Source organism: Ammodytes marinus (assembly GCF_949987685.1).
Source record: "Ammodytes marinus genome assembly, chromosome: 4".
NCBI classification, from domain to species: domain Eukaryota; kingdom Metazoa; phylum Chordata; class Actinopteri; order Uranoscopiformes; family Ammodytidae; genus Ammodytes; species Ammodytes marinus.
In genome coordinates this window covers 13,945,430-13,971,338 of record NC_137233.1, presented here as the reverse complement: position 1 = coordinate 13,971,338, position 25,909 = coordinate 13,945,430, and the positions used below count along the sequence as shown (strand labels likewise).

Here is a 25,909-nt window from a genome sequence, read left to right as displayed (position 1 = left end):
TTACTCTCTCTCTTTCTTTCCAACAGTAACAACTACAGAGTCAAATTCTAAGTATTTACTTTGTTGTTTTGCTGTTCAGCTTTCTTGAGGGAAGAGAAAAGAGAAAATATCTGTTTAGATAGTTGAGATGGCACCATGTCTCGAGCTGCTCTTAAACTTTGCCTCTTTTTTTTATTTATTTTTTTTATATTGCATTGATGAAGGGAGCCTGAGACTCAAGAATTTAATTGCCAACCACTGCCCTTGTAATTGCTGTGCATATGCATTTTGTTGTATTCCTATGCAATGACAATAAAGTCTTTCTGATTCTGAAATAAACAATCTTGAAATCTTGTAGCTGTTTGGACAAATGAATGAAGTGTGCCCTCTGACTTCTGTGCCTGCAGGAGACCTGCTGCCAGCTGATGGTATCCTGATTCAAGGCAATGACCTGAAAATAGATGAGAGCTCCCTGACTGGAGAGTCTGATCAGGTCCGCAAGTCTCTGGAGAAGGACCCTATGCTGCTGTCCGGTGAGTGTCATGACATCATACTGCGCTAATTCTGCTGATATTCACTACAAACACAGGAAAATCCTCTGCAGCACAATGTGCAATCAGATCTCGTAAATCAGTGTGCGTTACATCCATATCAGATACAAATGGAGGCTGATGCTGTGGAAAAAAATAATCATAGATCAGCAGATAATCTAAATATGTGGGCAGGTTATCTAGACTTGACAATTTTCAAAAAATTGGCTTGAGCAACATTTTTGCTTTATCTTTCGTTTATTTTGTTATTTGTTCTTTTAAATCACACTAAAAGTTCTACTTTGATAATCCAACTGTGCTAATATGTGGACTTTTCAATCTCTTATAGATACAATTTGTACAAGATGTTTTGGGACTTTGTTTTAGGTCTTTTTGTTTTCATCCATAATGTTACCTCAGGAAACTCAGTCGCATAAAGCTGTGTCATCAGCATAGAACCTATTTTATGTCTCTAAAGATGCAACGGTAACACTTTATAATAACTATCCGTTGTAACTTGTTAAGAGATCATTAGTAAACTCTTAGTTAATGATTTGTTAAGTGTCTGTTAGCAGTTTGTTAAGGATTTATAACAATGCCTTACAGACAGTTAATAGACCATTAATAAACTTTTAGTTAATTGGTTATAAATGACTTGTTAAATGACAGTCAACCGTTTGTTAAGGATTTATAACTGTGCTTTATAGCATCGCAAAGGGCCATTAGGACGGATAATCCATGACATTGCCGTGATGTATGGACATTAAATGTCCATCTGAAATTCTGTTTATCCAGTGTTTACCACAAAAAGTTCCCAAACCTCATGGGTTTGTATGTTGTTGTATACTTTTGTATACTACTGTTATGCCATGTGATGGCTCAGTATGTGTGTTTCTATAGATTGTTGAACACAATGTTCAACATTTCATCTGTGGTGTTTCTTTGGTAAAAACAGTACACAGAACAGCCTATGGGTGGAACAAGGTTGAGGTACAAAAATTTGATATTTTAAATATCATGTCAAATTTCTGTACCTTGAACTTGTTTCACCCATGTGCAGTTTTACAAAGTTTCACTGGTATTAGTAGAAGGTTAATAATCTATTAACAACTGATCTGTAAAGTGTGAGTTAATATATTAGTTAAAGGCCTACTTCACCGGTGGGAATATGAAGGTGTATTGAATTCTGAGATCCTATGTAGTATAAATGTGCAATTTTTTTTTAAATTGATTCATCCTAGCCTGAGAAAAGGCAGAAAGAGTGTTTTTTTAACCCTATATTTCTCTTTCTCGTGACATCACAGAAAGAGAAATATAGGGTTAAAAAAAAACTTACTTTGTAAATATTACTGTGATGTCTTTTACTGTGACGTCACAGTAATATTTACAAAGTACGTTTTTTTTAACCAGTTTATATTACATACAGAGATATGATTTAGTCACGAGAAAGAGAAATATAGGGTTAAAAAACACTCTTTCTGCCTTTTCTCAGGCTAGGATGAACCAATTTAAATTTTTTTTGCACATTTATACTACATAGGATCTCAGAATTCAATACACCTTCATATTCCAACTGGTGAAGTAGGCCTTTAAGTATTAGTTAATAGTTTATATATGTTATTGGGACGTTATTCTAAAGTTGCAACTATTCCTCATTTACAAACAATTAATAAATGAGGAATAGTTGCAACTTTAACCAAAAAACGTACTTTGTAAATATTACTGTGATGTCTTTTACTGTGACATCACAGTAATATTTACAAAGTAAGTTTTTTTTTAACCCTATATTTCTCTTTCTGTGATGTCACGAGAAAGAGAAATATAGGGTTAAAAAAACACTCTTTCTGCCTTTTCTCAGGCTAGGATGAACCAATTTAAAAATTCTTTGCACATTTATACTACATAGGATCTCAGAATTCAATACACCTGATGTGTCCAATGCAACAATTTGGGAAGCTCTGAAAGCCTATTTGAGAGGTGAAATTATATCATTTGCAGCATACAAAAATAAATGTACAAAACAGAAACAAACTGAAATAGCTGATCAGATTCTGAACATAGACAGACAATACGCTAACTCACCTTCATCTGAACTTTACAAAGAACGTTTAAAACTTCAGACAGAATTCAACCTTCTTTCCTCTCGTCAGGTTGCAGACCAGTTGCTTAGGAGCAGAAGTACTTTTTACGAGCATGGTGACAAGATTGGTAAACTCCTGGCCAATCAATTGCGCGGATTTAGAGCGAAGCAACTCATCCCGGGAATACGGACAGACAGTGGGTGTACAACATCAGATCAGAAACTGATAAACGAAAAGTTTAAAACATTCTATTCAAATTTGTATAGTTCTAATTGTACAGTAGACGTAACGGTGATGGAAACCTTTTTCAGTGGCCTGAACATGCCTTCCCTCTCTCAGGAGCTGAGACATAGCCTTGAGGCACCTATTACTCAGAAAGAAATTTTTGCAGCAATAACATCTATGCAATCAGGCAAATCTCCTGGCCCAGACGGATTTCCATCTGACTTTTTTAAGACATTTTCAGACGAATTATCGCCTTTTTTATGTTCAGTACTTTCAGACTCATTTGACTCAGGTAAACTTCCGCCCTCGTTCTACCAGGCCTGTATTTCCTTGTTGTTAAAAAAGGATAAAGATCCTCTAGATTGTGCATCATACCGACCAATTTCACTATTAAATACGGATGTGAAGATACTTGCTAAAATTCTTGCCCATAGATTGGAGGGTGCTCTCCCCTCTATCATATCTCCTGACCAAACTGGGTTTATAAAGGGACGCCAATTATTTTATAATACCCGCAGGCTAATGAACATTTTATATTCCCCCAGAAATACTGAATCAGAATGTCTCGCTTCTATGGATGCTGAAAAAGCATTTGATAGAGTAGAATGGAATTATTTGTTTTTCACCCTGGAAAAATTCGGTTTGGGTCCTGTTTTCACTTCTTGGGTTAAATTATTATATGCATGTCCTTCTGCCTCAGTATTAACAAACAGCCGTTACTCAAGTAGTTTTGATCTGCACCGTGGGACCCGGCAGGGTTGTCCTTTGAGCCCGCTCCTTTTTGCTATTGCAATCGAACCACTTGCTATTGCCATTCGTGGTAACAAACAGATTCAGGGGATATGGAGAGGAGGAATTGAACATAAGGTATCATTGTACGCCGATGACTTACTTTTGTTTGTCGCCAAGCCAGCCTCCTCTTTACCGGAGGCTCTTTCTGTGTTGGAGGTCTTTAGTCAGTTTTCTGGCTATAAACTTAACTTGAGTAAGAGCGAACTCTTTCCGATTAATAAAGAAGCTCTTAAACTTGATTATACAGCTCTCCCACTCAAAGTGGTGACAGACCATCTGAGTTACCTTGGGGTATGTTTTACCAGAAATTTTAAAAACCTACTTAAATATAACTTCCTCAAATTATTGGACCAGGCGAAGCAAATATTATCGAAGTGGTCTCCTCTGGCTTTCTCTCTTATAGGTAGAATAAATTCAATTAAAATGACATTACTCCAAAAATTCCTATATTTATTCCAATGTCTCCCCATCTTTCTTCCCAAATCCTTTTTTCAGGCCCTTGACTCTTTAATGATAAATTATATTTGGAATGGTAAACATCCTCGGTTACGGAAAGCTTTTCTTCAAAGACCCAAACAAACAGGTGGAATGGCTCTCCCTAATTTCCAATACTATTACTGGGTGGCTAATATCCGTTCTCTAATGTATTGGGTGCATTTTCACCTTGACGACTCAGCCCCAGTCTGGGTAACAATGGAGTCCAGCGCTATTAGCCCACTATCTCTATCTGCCTTCTTAAGCGCTGCACTTCCACTCTCTTCGGCGATTCCCAACAGTAGTCCCGTGATTAAGCACTCCCTTCGAATTTGGACCCAATTTAGGAAGAATTTTGGAATGCAGAATTTTTCACTTTTTAGTCCAATTGCAGCTAATCATTCGTTTACTCCCTCGACTGTGGATGGTGCATTCAAGATCTGGCATAAAAAAGGCTTAAAATGCATCGGTGATTTATTTATTAATGATCTATTTGTTAGTTTTTCTCAATTGACAAAAAATTTTGGTATAGAAAAGACGAATTTTTTCCGATATCTGCAAATCAGGAATTTTACGCAAAAGTTAATTCCCCAATTCCCTCACAAACCCCCAGCCAATCATGCCGATTTGTTTTTTTCTGTAAACCCCACATTAAAAGGCTCAATTTCTGTGTTTTTCAATCTTATTTCGAAGTTGCATAGCCCTTCATTAGCAGCTATAAGAACTCTGTGGGAGCAGGACCTTGGTTCTGCCTTCACAGATCACATGTGGGATTCAGTCTTGGATCAGATACATTCTACCTCTATGTGCGCACGACATGCTCTAGTGCAATTTAAAGTAGTACATCGTATCCACATGTCTAAAACTAAATTAGCTCGTATGTTCCCCGATGTAGACCCGACCTGTGATAGCTGTAAGAACGCACCGGCATCACTCTTTCACATGTACTGGTTGTGTCCCACCTTGACTGAGTTCAGGGGCCTCATTTATAAAGCTTTGCGTGGGATTCACGTGGAAGCTGGCGTACGGAAGAAATGTAGGATATACGTGCGAACAAAAATATTCGGATTTATAAAACAGTGCGCACTCACGTCCTACGCCTGTTTCCCTTTATAAATCACAATCAACTCTAAATGTGGCGCAGCCTTTGCGGGCTTCACGTACCGCCCATATTTACCCATACATAGTCATCGACACGCCCGAATTAATATCATTTACTGAGTGCATGAAGGCGGTAGTGGCAATCGCCGACTGAAAGGGAAATGGAAAAATAGACTCCACACGGTGTGGATCACTGCGGTCACCCCGAAGTACCCGTTGGAGAAGTGGCGACCAGGGAAAATATAGTTTGGTGGCAGTGTGAGCGTAAAGGCGATAGAGTGCAGCCTGTGGCGATCTCTGTGAACGCTGTGGCCGAAATAAAAATAAGTGATCCGACATAAAAGTGGACGCAAACAAGTGCATATCCTCACACAGTGTTTGTGCCACGAGCGGGGGGCACTGAGACCCCCCATGAGATACAGATTCGGAGAATTCATCCCGGGGCAGTGGCGGGCGGCGGAGGGTTAATAATAAACTTCACAGTCCCTTTCAAAACACAATTGCGACGTGCTTAAACACAAAGAAAAACACATAGATAAAACGGACTAAAAGCCGTGAAAAAAATCACAGTAGCCTATGTGATGTACAGTAGGCTTATCATTAGTGTATGAAAAGGTGCACTCCTGTCTGCCTGATTGAGGCATCGAGAACAGCGTCAGTGTAAAAGTAATAGGCTGTATTCCACCTCAATATTATCAGAATTAATTCCACAACATGCAGATAGGTTATTCTTTAATAACTGCAGAGTTTATACGAACGTTGCTATTTGGTTTTTATTTGCACTCATATATCTCCGTTTGTAGGCTATTTAAGATCCTAATTCGTTTTGTTTTTGTTGGTATCACTCCATGGAAAAATCCGTGGAGGCATTTGTTCATTAGTTGTAAGAATGGCTTCATCCGTTTTGCAAAGGAACTCCCAATATATGATAGACCTACATGGCTTATACTAGGCCTATCTGGATTAATTTTACACAAACACATTCACGTTCTCGCACTTCATACATGTGCCGACGGAGTCGCAGTTTCTCCTTTCTCCACTTTCTGTGCGTACGCATGGGTCAGAGTTTGCGTGGAGGACCGCACATCTCCCGTCAAGTTTGGTTTTTATAAATCCCAATATTTGCTTAGAAATTGGCGTGCGCCCTCTTCTGGGCGTACGCAACGTTTATAAATGAGGCCCCTGGACATCAGTTTTTCAAACAATCTCTGAAGTATTGCAGCATCAAATTGAGCCGAACCCTTTCACCGCAATTTTTGGCATTGCTCCAAATCCGGGCTTGCCTAAAGTGAAGCTGAAGGTTCTGGCCTTCACCTCGCTGCTTGCTCGCAGAGCTATTTTACTCAAATGGAAAGATCCTGCTCCTCCTTCCCACTCATACTGGATTAAGGATATTATGTCATGTATGAATTTAGAGAAGATACGTTATACGGCCCAGGGATCGGAGATTAAATTTGACGAGATTTGGCGCCCCTTTATGAATTATTTTGATAGACGAACAACAATTTTACAGGAGTAGCAACCCCCTCCCCTCCTTTTTTTTATTTATTTATTTATTTTTAATTTTTTTTGTTTCTTGTAGTGTGTATTTTGTCTATGTAGTTTTCTAATATTGTGTATTGTTTTGTTTTTTTTATTATTATATATATATATATATATTTTTTTATGTGCTGCAGGATTGGTTGTGGGTGGGGGTGGGATGTGGGCGGGGTGTGTTCGGGGGGGGGAAAAAAGGGGAAAAAAAAAAATTAATCATTGTATTGTATTTGCTTTGCAAATTCTTTTGATGAATAAAAAAACCTTTGAAAGAGAATTCAATACACCTTCATATTCCCACCGGTGAAGTAGGCCTTAAAGTATTAGTTAATAGTTTATATATGTTATTGGGACGTTATTCTAAAGTTGCAACTATTCCTCATTTACAAACAATTAATAAATGAGGAATAGTTGCAACTTTAGAATAACGTCCCGATAACACATATAAACTATTAACTGATACTTAATAAGTCATTAGTAAGTAATTCACTACTAGCTTGAAAATTATCTATCGGCTATCTATAAAGCACAGTTATAAATCCTTAACAAACGGTTAACTGTCATTTAACAAGTCATTTATAACCAATTAACTAAAAGTTTATTAATGGTCTATTAACTGTCTGTAAGGCATTGTTATAAATCCTTAACAAACTGCTAACAAACACTTAACAAATCATTAATAAATCATTAATTAAGAGTTTACTAATGATCTATTAACGAGTTACAACGGATAGTTATTATAAAGTGTTACCGATGCAACTGAAGATAGATCAGGAAATAACACATTAAGACTTACAAAGTTTCCAGTTGTGACTTGTAATTTTTTTAATATCTTTCCTCAGGGACCCATGTGATGGAGGGATCAGGCAGGATGGTGGTGTCAGCTGTCGGCCTGAACTCTCAAACTGGCATCATCTTTACGCTGCTTGGCGCCGGCGACAGCGACGAAGAGAAGAAGGTCAAGAAAAGTAAGACGAAGCCTGTCCCACACATCTTCAACATGAGCTGTGTTTCTTGAGGTCTCTAAGTGTGTCGGGAGAAAAGTTTGGTTAGAAAGACGACTTTCACCATGTCAGCTTCTGAATATTTCTACTCGACTGTTTGAACAGTGCAGATTGGAAATATCTCACGTTTTTATCAGCTGGTGTTGATTTGAAGTGTCTCCTTTTGTGCCGGCCGACCCTGTCAGCAGGTAGTGTTCATCCAGTCTGAGCTGATTTCTGCAGAGCTGTTTGAAGGGTCCAAGTATGATGCTTTAACATTAGAGAGCTTCAATTAGAATCAGAAAAGCATCATCAGTGAATAAATGAGACCACAGATGAGTTCACCTGCAATGATAATTTTTGCTGAACAATATTGATATTGGATTCAAGTATCCGACCCAAAAAGATGTGTACAACAGCAGCAAGTTCACAAGTTTATTTTTTAATTGATTGTTCACTTAACTGCTCCCCTAAACAGTGATAGCTTTGTAACCATATCAAGGCATGGGGTCGTATAAAGAGATTGACTCCTCATCCAAACGGTTTATGGGGTTTCATTCATAGTCATTGTCTGCTAGTAATGTTAGCAGTTATAGTCAAGACGAGTCTAAAAAATATATATTATATATCATTAGACAAAGTTGTTCTTGTTTGAGTTAAAACCTAAGATAAATAGCTCTTAACTACAATACAATACATTTATTATCAAATAAAAATTATCTTTTCTGTTAAGTTATTTGTTGTACACTTTCAAATTAAGACATCACTTTAAAATGTGTTTCCACAAAAAAAAAAAAAAAAACACAACACAACACAACCCAAAAAAACGATTTGGTCACTCACCTTAATAAAAAAAACTCCATCATGGTCTCATTTATTCGTGGTTGCTCATGCCCCGGATACTGAGGTATTGATTTGACGGTGATGTAATGTCTGTTCAAAATGCCAAAAGCATCTTCCCTTGTTCACATATACATGCTTTTTGAAGTAGAACCCTTCAAAAAGCCAGACGATCCTTTTACTATCATAGAGCAGTTTGACGTAAACCAACAAGCTTCTGCAGTCGGTCTCTATTGCTTTTGATTTGCTTGTGATCATGCTAACCCCCTTTTACTCGTATCCTTTTCTTAAGTTTGTTTTTGTCTGATCATTTGTTTTACTGCCTAAAGTTTGAGTTTGTCAGGCATTCATTGTGAACTGGCTGAATGTACCAGCTCAGCGGAGAGAGACGCTCAAGTTCGAATATATTTCGGCCTCTAATGATTCGATTTTAAACCAGTAAGGATTTTCTAATGAGGAGAACCGTAAGACAGGTTTTCAGATTCAATGTTAATTAAACAGAAAATGAGCATTTAGTTAAGCATATCTTGCTTGTGCCTCTACTTTTACACTTATGAAGGACCTCATTAACAAAATAGATTCCCTTCCCCCTAGGTAAAACCTTAAAGAGGACCTATTATACTACTTTTTTGGTCTTAATTTCTTGTTTTACACTGCTATAGAGCAACCTGACACGAATCACATCACAAAAAACTATGTAGATTTTCGGGAAGCTCTTTCTCTTATTTTGGCGATCCAGCACATCCTGTCAACACTTGAGTGTGTGTGCTTCGGCAATCTCCGCTCCCTCCGCCTGTGCATCGGCCATCTCCGCTACCCTCTCCCCCCTCTTGCAAACCCCACTCCGTTGTGATTGGTTACCTTCCTTCCGGGAACACTTTCAGTGGCGGGAAGCGCGAGCATGGACCTATAATGGCGCGAGGCAGACGCAAACAGGGAAGTGACAGCATTACCATACATGGAAACATCCGCGTGGTCACGTCACAAATTTTTATGCGACGTCACGAATTATGAAAGGGTAGACCGCTTTGAAGACGTGACTTCTCGACTGGCTAGAATAGTGTTTAGTGCTCTGCACAGACACCCCAGACGGTCAGCAGGGAATACGTCGAAATGCATGTAAGTCATTATTTGATAATTTAGTATGGTTAAGCATGACTATGAATCATCATAACAACGTTTATAGGTCATAAAAGTCAAAAAGCATCATAGGTCCTCTTTAAGCTATATCTTTCAGTAACCAAAACCAGGACTGAACCACCAAAAAGCCCTTTAAATGAAGTGAGAACTAGCTACCAAGTTTGAAACTTTAATCTGTCCTCACAAAAATAGGAGTAGCTACACCACTAGACACAAGCACTGTTTTGTGTCTCTTGTGTTCTGCTGACAGACACAAAGCAGCCTTGACTGTCACACATGGCTGCATTTACCCACTCTACACACACACACACACACACACACACACACACACACACACACACACACACACACACACACACACACACACACACACACACACACACACACTCATGCATTCTTGTAAAGTCACACCCATTCGTTATCTTACGAGCATAAGGGCTTCGAGTGAGTGGAAACACAGAGATACACACACTTGCAGCAGTTCAGTCTCATCAATCACAAACTACAAGCAAAATAACAAAGAGCTGTATGTGTATGTTGACCTTGTCAAACCTGTTTTCACAATAAAAGCCAAAAGCTCCATTGCAGGGCAACAGGAAGTTAATGGCCCTGAGGAGGACAATGCTCTTGCGCCTGGCTCGTGCCGTCACATATCTGATGAGAAGAATCAGTTACAGATGTTAGATCCACAGGTCCATACGTAGATAACCATCATGGTCACAGTTCAGATGTCTGAATTGAAGAAAGGAAACAGAATCCATCTCAACTTAACCAGTCAGATGAGTGTTTGATTTAGATTACTGAGATATTGATAGATTGACTAGATCTGCTGTCAAATGCGGTTGGTCCTCCACCGCAGGAAGTCATGCGTCTCTCTCTTCTGATTGGTCCATTCCTGCCCAACACAACACACACACACACACAACACACACACACACACACACACACCTGTGGGTTTCTATCACTTTGAACTTTTGTGTTTCTCCCTCGGTTTTGATTTGATCTTATTTTTCTTTTGAGCCATCTTATCAGCATTCCGCCCTCTCTCTTTGTCCGAACAGGTAAAAAACAAGGACCCCCCGAAAATCGCAACAAAGGTAACCCCTCCATTCATCCATCTGTCCCTCTCTGTCCCTCCATCCTCCCTGTTACTCACCCTCTCCTCACCCTCCATCCAGCGGCAGGAGGGGGGTGTCCAGTCCCTCTCTCTCTCTCTATCTCTCTCTGCTGTATAAAGGGGGACGTTCTCTCGCCTTGCTTTACCGGTGAAAGGGTGCAACTCTCAACCTTCAAAGTCTTTGACAGCCAATTACAGCGTCCACAGTTGTCATGGTAATTGTCGTAGGTTAACTTTGGTATTATATCTGTGCCTTTTTGAAAGTACAGTGTGTAGAATTTATTGACATTTTCATTAGGAAGAAATTGAATATACTATTCATCAGTATGTTTTAATTCCCAAAGTTGTTGTTTAGTTTTATTACCTTAGAATTAGTGTTTTATATCTACATAGGAGCGAGGCTCGACGCCATGTTGCACTGTCATGTTTCTACAGTCGCACAGAATGGACAAATTTAACGGCCTGGCAAGTTTTTTTATATAGTGGTTGTCTGCTGGAAATGCACTTGTCGGAAGACAAAGAAGAAGAACTGTAAAATGTATTACTGAATACATGTTCACCTCAAGACTTGAGGCAGTGGTGGATGATGCTATGTTTAGTAACTAGCTTCTGGTCCTGGAAGGCCACCGTAGCTTCTGTACATTCTCCGAAAGGGAGCGTTGCAATCTAGAATCTCACCACTACATGACGCCAAATACACGTTATTACACACTTGAGTGAGTAAAAATTTGTATTCAGTTTGCTCAAATTAAATTATTATTTTGAGTGATACACATTTTCTCTCAAGTGTATTTCATATGTTTACAAAACATGTAATCTGCCCTATAAATGTCCCATCATGCTGTGAGACACGAGATACACCATTGAGGTTCACGCTTAAATACTAGTGTGACCTCTGGGGGTCCTTTATGAGCAACGCTGTGTTGAAATCAGGCGCTCCAATCAGTGCCTTGAAATACATAATATTTAAAAAATTTGATTTGTTTGTTGGCGATGACACCATTGTTCCAACCATCAAACTCGAGCAGCCAACCGTCCTCAATATCCCCTGTGATCCAACACATGTCCAACTTCCTCTGCAAGCTGTCTCTTCACGTCCACATACAGGCACACACACACACACACACACAGTTCCCCTCCTCTCGACCTCCCGTGGTTTGAGCATCTGCTGCAGACAGATTGCTTCTTGATGTACACACAAACATACTGTACACTCCTTTCTCTTGGACGTTCATGACACATTTCCACACATAAATATTCACAGAGCTGTCGTCACGGATGACCTCCACTAACAGGGGAAAAAAAAACAGAACAAAACCTGCAGAAATTCCTTTTGTCACATGGACTGTCACAAGCTGTATAGCCCACAGAGACCACGTCGACTCTTGTCAGCCTCTTTTAGTTCCTTGTTTTGGTTTCACGGCACGTTTACTGTGCAGTTTTAGTTTCAACCCCTTAAATTTACCACGTTTCCACCACCAGCCGGCAGCTGTTTTCGCATAACTCCAATCATGGAAAGATGATGTATCTTTGTGTGTGCTGGATGTAGAAGTAGGCAGCTGGTGCAGCAATTTATGATCGGTCAGGATTGTGTATCTGTCAGTTTATGTTGTGATTATTTTTCCCCCTACTGTACAAATAAAAGCAATAAAGCACCTTTAAATTAAACTCCCATGTGTTAAATACACACCACAAGGTATAGATACCCTTCTTCGTTGTGCAGATGTTTCACAATAAAAGCCTACTCAGAGAGTAGTAGGGCTTTAACTAAAGACAGTTTTTACTGACGAATAATATTGCCGTCACATTTTCCTAAAGCCCAATTTGACATCTAAAGATTGTTTTGTTTTTACCCCGTCCGACAGTCTAGAACCTAAAGTTGTTATTTTTGCTGTCACATTACCAATCAGTCGGCTCTCGTAATAATTGCTAATTATTTAAGTTCTAGGGAAAATTGTGCTTTTTGAGCTGCTGGACAGCTTTTAAAGTGAAACATTTGTGCATGAATTTTAAATGACAGTAATTTAACAGCGCTAGAAAAGAACATCTAAGTACAACAGCTAGAATTATAAAAAAGTAGAAGATAACAGCGTTATTGTTTAAAAAAGCAAAGTGGTACATTGACTCTGTTGTATTGATGGAATTAGTGTCGTGGACATTATAATGTATTTATCAAAGCAACAGGTGGAAAGTGTTGAGTTTTTCAGAAACTCAAGTAGTGGAAGATTAGAAAATAGTTCTTAAAGTTAATTCCATCAGTACTACAACATGTACAGTCATGTTGCGGCTTCTTTAAGTTTCTCTTTTTAACAGAGAACCTGTTTTCATTCAGTCAATCACCCACACTTAATATTTGACTAACATCAGTAAAACTCAAAACTTAACTCCTTCTGCTGTATTTCATAATAAATGCCTACCAATTGTTTTATTTCTTTTTTAATGTCTTGAGCTGTGGAGTATTCAAAGTGCTATATGTTCAGTTTTCCCGTCACACACATTTATTATTATCCTAATGAATGTGACTTTGTGTTGAGGAAAGACAGACTGACCCAAACAGTGCTGTGATGTTTTATCTATTATTTTTTTGGCTGTAGCAAGGCTGTCAGTGTGTGTGGGAGTTGCACCCTTTGCAGTCTTAGTGAGCTGTGGGCTGTCGTCTTTTTTGTTTGCGTACCTTCAGTTTCTTTTCTCTGCCTTTTGTTATTCCTGTCTTTTCTCTCACTGTTGCCTCCTTGCAGGGTGTTGCTCAGGACTTTATGTTGTCTTGTAATCACTGTTTGACTCTCTCCCTCTTCTCCGTTACTTTTATGTCTTGCTGAAGTCTCCTGCAGCCTCCACAGCTCTGCAGCCTCCTCTGCCTCCTCCTGTCTCTCTCTCTGTCGTGGTTCTGCATCGCTGTCGTTCTTTCGTTTTTTGGGGTGATCCTTTGAGTTTGTCTTCTGTTTGTTGACTTGCTTTTTTGATCGTCAGACCACCACCCCCTTCCCTTCTGCCCGCCGTGCGCTCTCCCATGGTTCAGTGCTGCGCCTGTTTACAGTTCTGTGGTTGGTCAGTGGGTCTCAGTCCTGTTCATGTGAAGCTGTGTCAGTTAGTTCTATGTTGTGGCTTGTCTTCAGAGTGGACCATGTGCATAAAGCTCCACAGCTTCCTGGTTGGTCACCTACATGTTGAGGTCATGCCGTCATGAGATGAAACTTAGTAAAGCAGTGACGATTTGGCCATGAAGGAGGTTTTAGGATAAATGTGTCATAAAAACACATTACATTAAAGATACACTCCCGCATCTTTGTATTTTTCTACAAACTATAACAATAGAGCAGCGAAAAAAAGCTGCTTCATCTAAGCAAATGTTTTCTTGGAGACATTGAACCCCATGCAAGAACATTTTAGTTTTTGTTGATGGATTCCTGTGTCTTAAGCTAGCATTACATTTTCTGTTATTTCAATGTAAATTCAATATAACAGCATAAAGAATTCTGATTGTCTGAATTGTCTAACTTTACAACTTTGTACATGATCTGTTGAAAATCAAAATGGGAGCATGGGAGTTCATAATATGTTTGCAACTCTAAGTCGTCTTAACTGAATTATATCTTTAAGCATTTTAGGCCACCTTGAGTATTTGTTTTGTACTGGCCGGCATTATATTGAGGGTTGTCTGTAATATTATCAAGTTTTTAAGTAGGGAGGAGAGCAAATCAGAAACGCCTCTCAACATATAGCTATCCCGTACAACTGTGTGTACAAGTTGTTCTTGCATGAGGTCCAATCCGTTCATTTATTTTGATACATTTAAAGTTTAAATTTCTGCTGAATTTCTGATGAACCATGTTTGAGTAGTTGTGCATTCATTTAACAACCGATAAGAACATTTTCAGTATTTAACGTAACAAAGGACTTTGATTTTGACTTAAAACCTTCATTCAGCATTGCAAAACCTGAATTCAGTGAAAGCTTAAACAGATCAAAAAGCTCCTTGTACAGTACTACAGTCCAAACAGGGTCCCAGCTGACGGGATTGAAATGCAAATTGACAGTTTGTCCGGCGTGCAGGACTTGAGCCCAGACGTCGGATCTCAGACTGACTCCAAACTCTTAGTGTGTGTGTGTGTGTGTGTGTGTGTGTGTGTGTGTGTGTGTGTGTGTGTGTGTGTGTGTGTGTGTGTGTGTGTGTGTGTGTGTGTGTGTGTGTGTGTGTGTGTGTGTGTGTGTGTGTGTGTGTGTGTGTGTGTGTGTGTGTGTGTGTGTGTGTGTGTGTGTGTGTGTGTGTGTGTGTGTGTGCCTGCGTGAGTAATTGACAGCCCCACTGGTTAAATCCTCTCTGTTGTATCTGCTGTTCTCTGTTCTGTATGCTGCTCTTCATTATGAACTGCTGCTCCCTACTCGTCTACGAACAATCTCTTGAAAGCTTCCCTGGACCTTTTTTCATGAATGTTCTGTGGCCATACATATATTACAATGCTACTCTCTGCACTCAAAGGCCAAAGGGTCCATATGTTTAATGATGAAGAAAAGTCTTTGTCTGAACCTCCTGAGAAAACTCGTCCGGTTACCTTTCAGCTTTCCCTTCTGACTGAATCTGTAACATTTTCTCTGCTTTTCTACCCTTCATCCCCTAACCACTCCTGAACCCTGCCCCCTTCATCTTTTTTGTTTTCTTTTGTAATTTATTATTTTTTCATTGATTTAACTCATGTTCCTTCTGTCATCCTCTGCTCCCTATCCTGACCATTTTGAAAAAAAAAAAAAAATCTCCATTGCACACTTCCCTCTCTCCCTCCTTATCATTATCTCTCTTTACTTTTCGACCCGGTTCTTCTCCTTTTACCCCACCACCTTGCCCCCCTTCCTCCACCACCCCACAGCCAAAACCCAGGACGGCATCGCCCTGGAGATCCAGCCGCTGAAGAGCGAAGATGGTGTGGAGTCTGAGGAGAAAGAGGAGGCCAAGCCCGTGAAGAAGGTCAACGTGACCAAGAAGGAGAAGTCGGTGCTGCAGGGCAAACTGACCAGACTGGCTGTGCAGATCGGGAAGGCCGGTGAGGAACACGCACACACATACACATGCGCGAACATTTCGCGCACACACACACACGCAGGCACACACACACACACAGAGAAAAAAACGCACTCACACACACATGCACTCACACACAAGCAAACATGCACTCACACATACGTGGACATGCACACACACACATGCGCACACACACACACACACACGCACACTTGAAGCAGGGGGAAAAGTTTAACAAGATAAACAACCCCAAGTCAGGTCAACATATTCATTCATTTATAAACATTTATCCACCAAAGTGCTTCTTGAAAATAAATGGATAAATAACTGTAATAGCCTGTAATGTAGGCAATATTAAAGCATCTGTGTATTATTATAGTTAAGCGGGGTTAAAAAACACTGACAATATTTACTGCCAATCTAAACAAAACTAAAGGATACAGCCACGCGAGTAGTTCAGCGAGGCACTTGATTTTAAGGCCAAGCAGAGTTTTGAGCTACTTCCATGCTGATGATGCTGATGATGAGAACATTTGCAGTCATTGCATGCAATCTGTTTTTTTACTAAGGATCTTTTTCTCCACAATAACGTGAGTTTTTCTAACAAGTTTTCTTTAGTTCTTGATTAGTTTTATATTTTGACAACTCATTGTGGGGTGACCAGGTTGTATCTGGAACATCTTAACCCACCTACACTACGGGTTGGATTGGTGATGGCTTGTTGGCGAATGAGACCCATTTATATCAAACTGCTGCTTTTGGAGTTATAAGAAGGTGAATGTATGTCTCTCAGGAGTAAACTGACCCGCATAACTGGACAGAAATAGACTTTGGGCCAAAACACTTGACGGGGAAACAATTAGCAGAAGAACACAAGCTGTGGCTTTATCTGTTTCTGATTTCACACTCGGGATGCTCTCTGACTTACAGACCAACAAATCATTTTCATATTTGTAAGTGCAGAAACTTCTGTAAAATTATTTCCTCATCGTGCATGCAGACCTCACAGGCTTGCCAAAATATAGATCAATATTTTTTTACCTTTTAACCAGAATTCCTTTGTCAATTGTGATTTTAGTGTGTTTTCTAAACCTGGTATATTCAAATGTTGCATTTGTCAAGCATCAGTAGATAAATGTGATAAAAATGTTTTTAATTTGTTTTCCTATTTATTAAAAAAAAATCAAATCCTTAATTTTGTGTTCTCTCAAGTAAAATTTTAAAAGCATTTCCTCGATAAGAAAAAATTATTTGTGATAATCCGTAATTGCGTACCTCCAGTGTGTGAAGATCATATTTCACGCTGTAATAAAAAACCTGTGGAAATCTCTACATATACAGTAAAGTGACTTGGCTTTGAATATGACTTGTTTGTGTTTAAACTCTGCTCGTTTCTGCCTGCAGGTCTGATCATGTCAGCTCTGACCGTCGTCATCCTCATCCTGTACTTTGTGATCGACACCTTCGCGGTGCAGGGCCGGTCCTGGGTGGCCGAGTGCACGCCTATCTACATCCAGTACTTTGTCAAGTTCTTCATCATCGGTGTGACTGTGCTGGTTGTTGCCGTTCCTGAGGGGCTGCCCCTCGCCGTCACCATCTCGCTGGCCTACTCTGTCAAGGTAAACCATGACCGGTTTGCAAAGGGGATTCTTTAACTAAGAATCATGGCATGTTTGTTGAAGATTTGTCAACTACATGGGTGGCCCACTGATTGCGGTGTAGGTGGTTCGATACCCCCTCCTCCTGCCTGTCGAAGCGTCCTTGGTGAACCTGAAATTGACCCCGATATTTAGCTCGCACTATGCATTGTAGCTTCTGCTATCTGTGTAATGAGTGAATGGGTGAATGAGATAAACTATGGTGACATGTTTGGAAAAGGAAGACGAGGAAGAAGTACTATCTTTTAAGTAATTAAATACATCTTCATCTCATCACTTCATATTGTAGAATGACTTAAGCCAGTGTTGTATAATGCTGAAATGTAGTGACTAGCTTCTTGTCCTTGAAGGCCACCATAGCTTCTGTAAATTCTCTGTATGGGATGGTTACACTCGGGATTTTTGCAATCTAGAAGTTTGACCACTACATGACGCCAAAATACAGCCTTATTACACACTGTTCCTTTCGAAGCTAACAAAATGTTTGAAAGTGTGCCAGGTAGTGTAGTTTTCCAAACTATGTATAACAGGAAACTTTATCCTCCAAACGCTTTCTCCATATTTTAGAAAATGATGAAGGACAACAACCTGGTGCGTCACCTGGACGCCTGTGAGACCATGGGCAACGCCACAGCCATCTGCTCCGACAAGACGGGAACGCTGACCATGAACCGCATGACGGTGGTGCAGGCGTACATCGGCGACACACACTACAGAACCGTCCCCGAACCTGAAGCCATCAAACCAGACACTCTGGAAGTCATGATCAACAGCATCTCCATCAACTCGGCATACACCACTAAGATCCTGGTGAGAGCCCTCGCTGTTACAGCTGCACCAAAAAAAAAACACTGACGCATGAACAAAATTTAACTAGGGCTGTCAAGCGATTAAAATTTTTTATCTAATTAATTACAGGCTCTGATTAATTAATCTAAATTAATCGCACACTTTTATACCTGTTTATAAACAGCTGTATAGCCTGCTAGTACAGTTTGTTTCTCTCTCTCTCTCGCTCTCGCTCTCCCTCCGTCTCTCGTAACTTCTGTCTCCACAACAGACAGCGCTGCACTGCCACAGATGCCTATGCCGATTCATTCACCATCGTCGTACTCATAGGCAAAAATATTGACACACACACACATACACACACACACGGGGCGGGTGTCCGTTTACGCGGGAGACGAGACAGCTAGCAAACAAAATTGAGACAAACGGAGGAAGATTGAGAGATACTTTTGAACCTACATTGTTGCACCCACTAAATCAATAATGCACAGACACTGCGGAGAATAAAGTAAGATGTCTTCCTACCTTCATTCTTATTTGCCCGAAGCATCCCATAAACCGTCCATAGAGCCCTCGGCCCCGCCCTTTCCCCTGCTTCTCTCTTTACTTTTCTCCCTTTCACCCGTGCGGGCTGTGTATGCAAGCTACAGGTGCAGCTCGGTGCAGCTGCGCACCACTTTTGCACCGGGTCAAAGGGCATTATAGAAGTGTGATTAATCTGCGTTAATTTTTTTAATCCTGACCTTAACAATATAACCCTGTCTAAAACAGTCCCTTTGATAAAGTTAGGACTTTTTCAAGGTCAAAAGCCGGCTTCCACAAAGATGCGAGTGAAAGACTAGTAAGAAATTATTATTTTGCTGTAAGGAACTTGGTCCCCGTGGATCTGCTCAATATTTATTCAGACACATGCTTGTGTGAAAGAACATTCATTAATCACAACTGAACCACACATATACATGCAGAATTGGGCTATTGGGTAATATCCAAACCTTTTTCTCAGCCTCCGGAGAAAGAAGGTGGCCTACCACGTCATGTCGGCAACAAGACGGAGTGCGCTCTGCTGGGCCTGGTGCTGGAATTGAAGAGGGACTACCAGCCAATCAGAGACGAGATCCCCGAAGAGAAACTCTACAAGGTTTACACCTTCAACTCTTCCCGCAAGTCTATGAGCACTGTACTGAAGAACCCTGACGGCGGCTACCGCATGTACAGCAAAGGAGCGTCGGAGATCATCCTGAGAAAGTAAGAAAAAAGACTCGAATAAACAGAAGAATAATATAATAAAGAGGAGAGGATGGAGTTAAAGGAAGATGTTATTTACCAAACCTAATGATCCCACCTCCTCCTGTCTCCCGCTCCTCTCTTTCTCCCAGATGCTCCCGTATCTTGGACGCCCAGGGTGAGCTCCGCATTTTCAAGGCCAAGGACCGCGACGAGATGGTGAAGAAGGTGATCGAGCCGATGGCGTGTGAAGGGCTGAGGACCATCTGCGTGGCGTTCAGGGACTTTCCCGCCGAGGCCGGAGAGCCCAACTGGGACAATGAGAACGAAATCCTGAATGACCTCACCTGCATCGTGGTGGTTGGCATCGAGGATCCTGTCAGGCCAGAGGTACAGAGACACACACACACACACACACACACACACACACACACAGATATGGAAACACTTCATCTAATCAACACCTGGTGCTGGCTTATGTGCTATATATATATATATATATATATATATATATATATATATATATATATATAATTAATCACCATCCAAATTTTTTTTTTATATACAGAATATTTCATCATCCGTTCCAGCAGCTATACGCTTCATTTGAGTAAAACTGAGTTTCCAAATTGGGTACTGTCGTGATAAGAAGCAGAATGATACAGTGTTTAAAGCAAAAGGTTTATTTCAAAATAGCAAGGGTCCTCCGGAGGGGTCACTAGTGGCATATACACGAGAGTATCTTGCTAGTAGTGACGCCGTTTCCTTGAAGTCCTCCCATATTTAAGGAACATTTGCTCCCCGGGGGGGAGATGTCTAATGCCTCGTTTCCACCGAGTAGAGCGGGTCGGATCGGTTCGGTCCGGGTAGTTTGGCTTTTCATTTGCCAAAAGTTGGGTAGGGTACGGTTTAAGCGCACCTAACCGCTCTGAGCCGCTCCCGATCTCAGTACTCCTCCGTAGGGGTACTAGCCGCCTGAAAGCGGACCGAAACGGCGGAGCCGTCATTTGATTGGTCTAAATAATCATTTCCGCCATGTGTAGTCATCTCGGCAAGAGTGAAGAGAGTCTTGTGTATTGGCGAAAATGTGAGCACAGCAATGTTTATTGTGTGGTGTTTTTCCTCGTCAATAAATTAATCAGTTGGTTACACTGTGTCCCACTAGTCACGTAGCTGCCGCAGCCTCTATCAGTTGCAACTTGCACCGAGCCGTCTCTGTGTGTTTTCGCCATAGATAGCCTAGTAGGCTAGTAGGCTATACACGCTCACAACAACACGGGGGGAATAAATAAAGAAACGGCTGGTTTGACCAAGCAAAAACGAGAGATCGCTGGCTTGTGAGCGCGGCACTGTTTATTGTGTGGTGTTTTTCCTCGTCATTAAATGAATCAGTTGGCTACACTGTGTCCCACTGCTACGATGTCACGTAGCTGCCGCAGCCAGCGCTGTTCTCTCACTGTCTCTATCAGTTGCAACTTGCACCGAGCCGTCTCTGTGCTCACAACAACACGGGGGGAATAAATAAAGAAGCGGCTGGTTTGACCAAGCAAAAACGAGAGACCGCTGACTTGACCACATTTGATCCACAGCCCGATAGTTTAACCCACATTCTGGCGGCGGCTATCGCAGTCCAGCCTAAACCCCGCCCCACCAGTAAGGGTAGGGTCATAAACCCCGCCCTACCAGTAAGGGTAGGGTCCGCGGTGGAAACAACACGAGATTCTTAAAAGTGAGCTGTCCCGCTCTGAGCCGCTCTGATCCGACCCGCTCTACTCGGTGGAAACGAGGCATAAGTTACATTACAGTGGGTTGGAGGAGAGACCGGCTGTGAGGCAGACAGTTCAAATATGCATACATTGATATTGTAAACATGGGAGGGGCAGGCTGACCAGAGAACAGTGGGGTTGGAGAATATACATACATTGATATTGTAAACATGGAGGGGCAGGCTGACCGGAGAGGGGGCTGTCTGTATGGACAGTGTGTTTATTCAGATGTATAGTCAGGCTGGCTAGTTTCCCCCCACAGTACAATTTCTAATAATTTTTAGTATAAAGACTGATATATGTCATTCATTACTACTCATTGAGTTTATTCAGCACCAGGGTGCCTCCCAAAGTATTTTGTTATTGAACTAGAAGCACGTTTTAATTTTATTTATTGATATAATTTCTATTCAGTAGAGTGTGGCACTGAAAATTGCTGTGTGTCGAGTGTTTTGATGTGAGATAAATGTGTGTAATTGTAACTTTGCCTGAAACATATCTATAAAGATGGTAGGGAGCTGACAACACCTGCGTACTTACAGCGGATCCAGCTGTGCTGCCATCATCATGAACTGACATATCTTCGGATAATGGTTCAGAGAAGGGAGACTAAAGCTCAGGGAGGAACTAAGACTCTAGAAAAAGATAAAGGTGAGAGAAGTGAGGAAACACCTAAGGCAAGGCAAGGCAAGTGTATTTGTATAGCCCTTTTTCAACGACAAGGGCATTCAAAGTGTTATACTTAAGGTTGAAATGCATATAGAAGAGACATAACAGAAAGACGAGGCGATATTAAAAAGACAGGTTAAGTTCAAAGCCCTTATTTAAATAAGACTGACAACAAAGTCAGTGCATTTGAACCAAATGTAATGATAAGTAAACAGTAACCGTAAAGATCACAGAGGAAGAGAACACAATGCTGATATTTTCCACGTGAACAGTTTAACTGAACTGATCAGACAGGATTCATTTAATCATATAATTGTATTTATACCAAGAAACATGAAAGGGTGAACAGACATTCAGTAGTTCATGATGACGATACATGAACATTTTCCGAACATCAAGACTGGATTGACTCCTGGTCAGGTGTGCTGGATCCACTGAAATGTTAAATGAAGCCTGTAATGAAGCTCAGAAAGCCTTGGTGCTGCCTGCTGCTTTAATGTCAGAGCACAAAGATCACAGACAGGATGGAAATAAACTGGAGAGCAGCAGGAGTCAGTCAGCAGCACACAACGCTTGTCTCTATGCAACCTGCGATGTGACGGACGCAAGACTCTACAGAATAGTGGAGCTTTTAGACATAAAATAATTCTTACTGTTTTATATTCTAAAACATTGGAACATGTATGTGGCTTTGACCTGATGGTGTATAGCTTGCACTGCAACTCTACAAATACTGTAACTATATATTGGACTAATTCTCTTTAAAGAGCAGGGACCCAATTTAGCCATTTGGAATTAATGGTAAGTTCCTTGCTCAGGATACACCCCCTGTTCTAGCTATGTAAAGCAGATCTGAAACTTGGATTGCTTCTTCTGTCTGTATGCCATGCCTGGTGTGTCCCAAGGGTGTCGCATGACCCTTCCTGAAGCCTCACCCCCCCCCCCAAGTTACTGTTGCTATGCCTGGCAGCTTTCAACCATAGCATGTCACATGTTCAATTCACAGTGATAAATGTGGCAGATTTGCCATCGGAAATTCAGTCAGCAGATTCTCACATTTTAGCCTGTGTCCTCTCTTAGTCCTTCAGGCTCCAGTCGTGAAACATCATCTTCAAACTAGATGAACATCTAGATGAGCAAGAGAAACTTGCGAATTCATCCGACATATGTGCACGTCTTCTAGTTTTAAAGTTTTGGAAACTTTAAAAAAAATGTTTTCTTTCTTCCAGGTACCCGATGCTATTTCCAAGTGCCAGCGTGCAGGCATCACTGTCCGTATGGTGACAGGAGACAACATCAACACCGCCCGCGCCATCGCAACCAAGTGTGGCATCCTGCTGCCTGGAGAAGACTTCCTGTGTATGGAGGGCAAAGAGTTCAACCAGCATATCAGAAACGACCAGGGAGAGGTCAGTCAAGTACACAAATGCAACCAAAAAGACTGTAATTAAAGTGTATTTGCCTAAAGCTCTGTGAATTTTTTTTCTTCTTTTTACTACATTATGACTGAAAATTCACAGCAACTTAACCTTGGTGTAATTTAAGCTCATCAACCCTGGTCTCTTAACAGCAGACACAAAGCAACAGGGGCACAGAATAAGGATCTATTGAATCTGTTCAAACAAATTTCAGTGTGGTTTTATCGGATGAATATCGGTGCTTGGTGTGAAATGGCTTTTAAAGTCTTTCCTGTTATCGGTATTAAGGGGTTTTAATTTATTTTTAACTTAGCAAACCATCTTGATGCATACTTTATATTTATATTTATATTTTGTATGTTATTTCCAGGTGGAACAAGAGCGTCTGGACAAAGTTTGGCCCAAACTGCGCGTTCTGGCACGTTCCTCTCCGACAGACAAACACACTCTGGTCAAAGGTGGGTTCATTCTAACTGGGATTTAGTTTTATATGATGTATAATTAAATTTATACTAGCATATTTTACTGCTACTTGCATGTTTATGTGTCCTTTTTTACAAGGTGAGATTGTTTTGTATTTTTGATATGCCTGAAATAAATTCAATCAATCAATCAGTGTAGTGAGATGTTTACATTTTTAAAGCTCTGGCAGAAGCACAGAATTCATTTGTTCTTCACGTCTTAAGATGGAGAATTGTTTTTTTCTTTTCCACTTGTATGATCAGGCATCATTGACAGCTTGGTGGGTGAAACAAGACAGGTGGTGGCAGTGACAGGAGACGGTACCAACGATGGCCCCGCCCTCAAGAAGGCTGATGTTGGCTTTGCCATGGTAACCATTTCATTTTTTCACCTTTTGTTTCTGTCGTCTTTCATTTCCACGGCTCAGTTTGCTCCGCATCATTACCAAAAGGGGGGGAAAATCCTTTTAGTTAATTACATTTCCAATGCAGCCATGAAATAAGTATTTTCTCTAAATGACATCCACGTAATGGTTTAATGCAGTGGATTCATTAATATAGCTGTGAAATGGGAAAAATAAATCAATAAATGTTGAGCTTGAATGCCTTGGCTCATCAGCTCAGCAGGATTCCATGCTGCTGCTACGTTACTGATTCTCCGAAGATCAACACACAGAGAGGGACAACAGGGAGACTGGCTTCATATACACATTACATTTATTCAGTAGATAATAGATAAGACTATGCTGTTAACACTGCTGATCTATTTAAGTGGATACTCATGGCACATATCTTTGTGTTAATTCCTAGCTAATTGTGGTTGCCATTGGTGCTTTAGAGTTACAGTGAACAAATGATCAGCTGATGCGATAGAAAATACAGATCAATTAAAAACACAGTGTAGCTGCTGTTGATGAGCTCTGCTTCCCGTGTGTTGTAGTGACCTTTTATTTACTGGGCAAAGTCATGTGTACACCGTGTGTGTCTCCAGCAGACTCCAGAGCAGATGTTGTGCTTTAACCAGCCTTTTGGCAGAAGTTAGTACTGTTCCTTAACACATCACTGAGGTAGTCTGGGGATTTAAACCAGTGACCTTCACGTCCTAATGTGTCCCATTTGGAATATTTTCAGTTTGCTCCGAAGTGTCCCTGTTCAATTATCACCTGTTCAGCTGGAAAACAGAGAGCGATCCGCCCCCGTCTGTCAGGGAGAGTCTGACTCCGCAGAGAGTCACAGCAACTCACATTACAGCTTCTTTATGGTTACTGCTAACACGAGACCACTTATATGCTTTAATATTTACTGCTGCTTCAGTCCATTTGGTTAATTACATTCTCACTTAAAGGAGAAGTAAGTCATATGGACCTTTTAGCTAACTTCCTGTCGGTGACTGCAGTTAGCAGTCCCCTTCCTCGTACCTACGTGCGTCACCACCACATTGAGCACACAGCTGTCTTCGTCAGATAGTGCCGCGATGGAGAGCAGCGAGTCATCGTTCACGGGCACGGAGACCTGCCTCTTTATAGCGTTCTATCTCCTGATTGGAGAAAACGAGCGGGATACTCAAAATTGTATCTAACTTCTCCTTTAAAGCTTTAAAAACCTTAGCTGCATTATCCTTCAGATCAGGGGTGTCAAACTCAAATCACTAGGGGGCCATGACAACCTCCAAGAACAATATCAAAGAAACTGCGGTGTGTTTTTTGTCAAAGGTACATTTTATCCCCTCGGCAGCTGTGCAGCTTTCTCTCTCCTCTGCCGCATACCTGTCATCATGCTTTTTAAAAAAAAGTTGAATTATATAACCAACTCTCACATTCTTGGTGCCTTGTTTAAGAGCACTAATTTGTAGATGTTCAGTGGATTCAACCTCCATAACCCTTTTTTTTTTCGATGTTTTGATGATATTTTTTTTCTTTTTTCATCACAGTTCTTGCACTTTCATTTCAAATATTCAGTTCTGGAACCTTTTATGAAGGAGTTGTCAATTTGCACTCTTTGAAATTATGTTATGTTTTTGAGCTCATGTGACTCACGCAAAGCAGTTCAAAACAGTTCGATTTAGTTTTTTGCAATCCATTTCAAATTAGATGCATTTTTTAAAATATT

General features: G+C 40.8%; 1 protein-coding gene across 1 annotated transcript in view; it reads left to right on the top strand.

Annotated features, from left to right (window-relative positions):
- The window catches only part of LOC307248906 (plasma membrane calcium-transporting ATPase 1-like), a 109,968-nt gene that overhangs the window by 64,213 nt on the left and 19,846 nt on the right, over nt 1-25,909 (top strand). Inside the window, exons 5-15 of the mRNA XM_080025449.1 lie at nt 387-512; nt 7,561-7,686; nt 10,743-10,778; nt 15,664-15,837; nt 17,220-17,434; nt 18,041-18,283; nt 19,266-19,507; nt 19,639-19,876; nt 23,151-23,330; nt 23,710-23,797; nt 24,065-24,171. Of these exons, the coding sequence (XP_079881575.1) occupies nt 387-512; nt 7,561-7,686; nt 10,743-10,778; nt 15,664-15,837; nt 17,220-17,434; nt 18,041-18,283; nt 19,266-19,507; nt 19,639-19,876; nt 23,151-23,330; nt 23,710-23,797; nt 24,065-24,171 (1,775 nt within the window). The remainder of the gene's footprint in view (nt 1-386; nt 513-7,560; nt 7,687-10,742; nt 10,779-15,663; nt 15,838-17,219; nt 17,435-18,040; nt 18,284-19,265; nt 19,508-19,638; nt 19,877-23,150; nt 23,331-23,709; nt 23,798-24,064; nt 24,172-25,909) is intronic.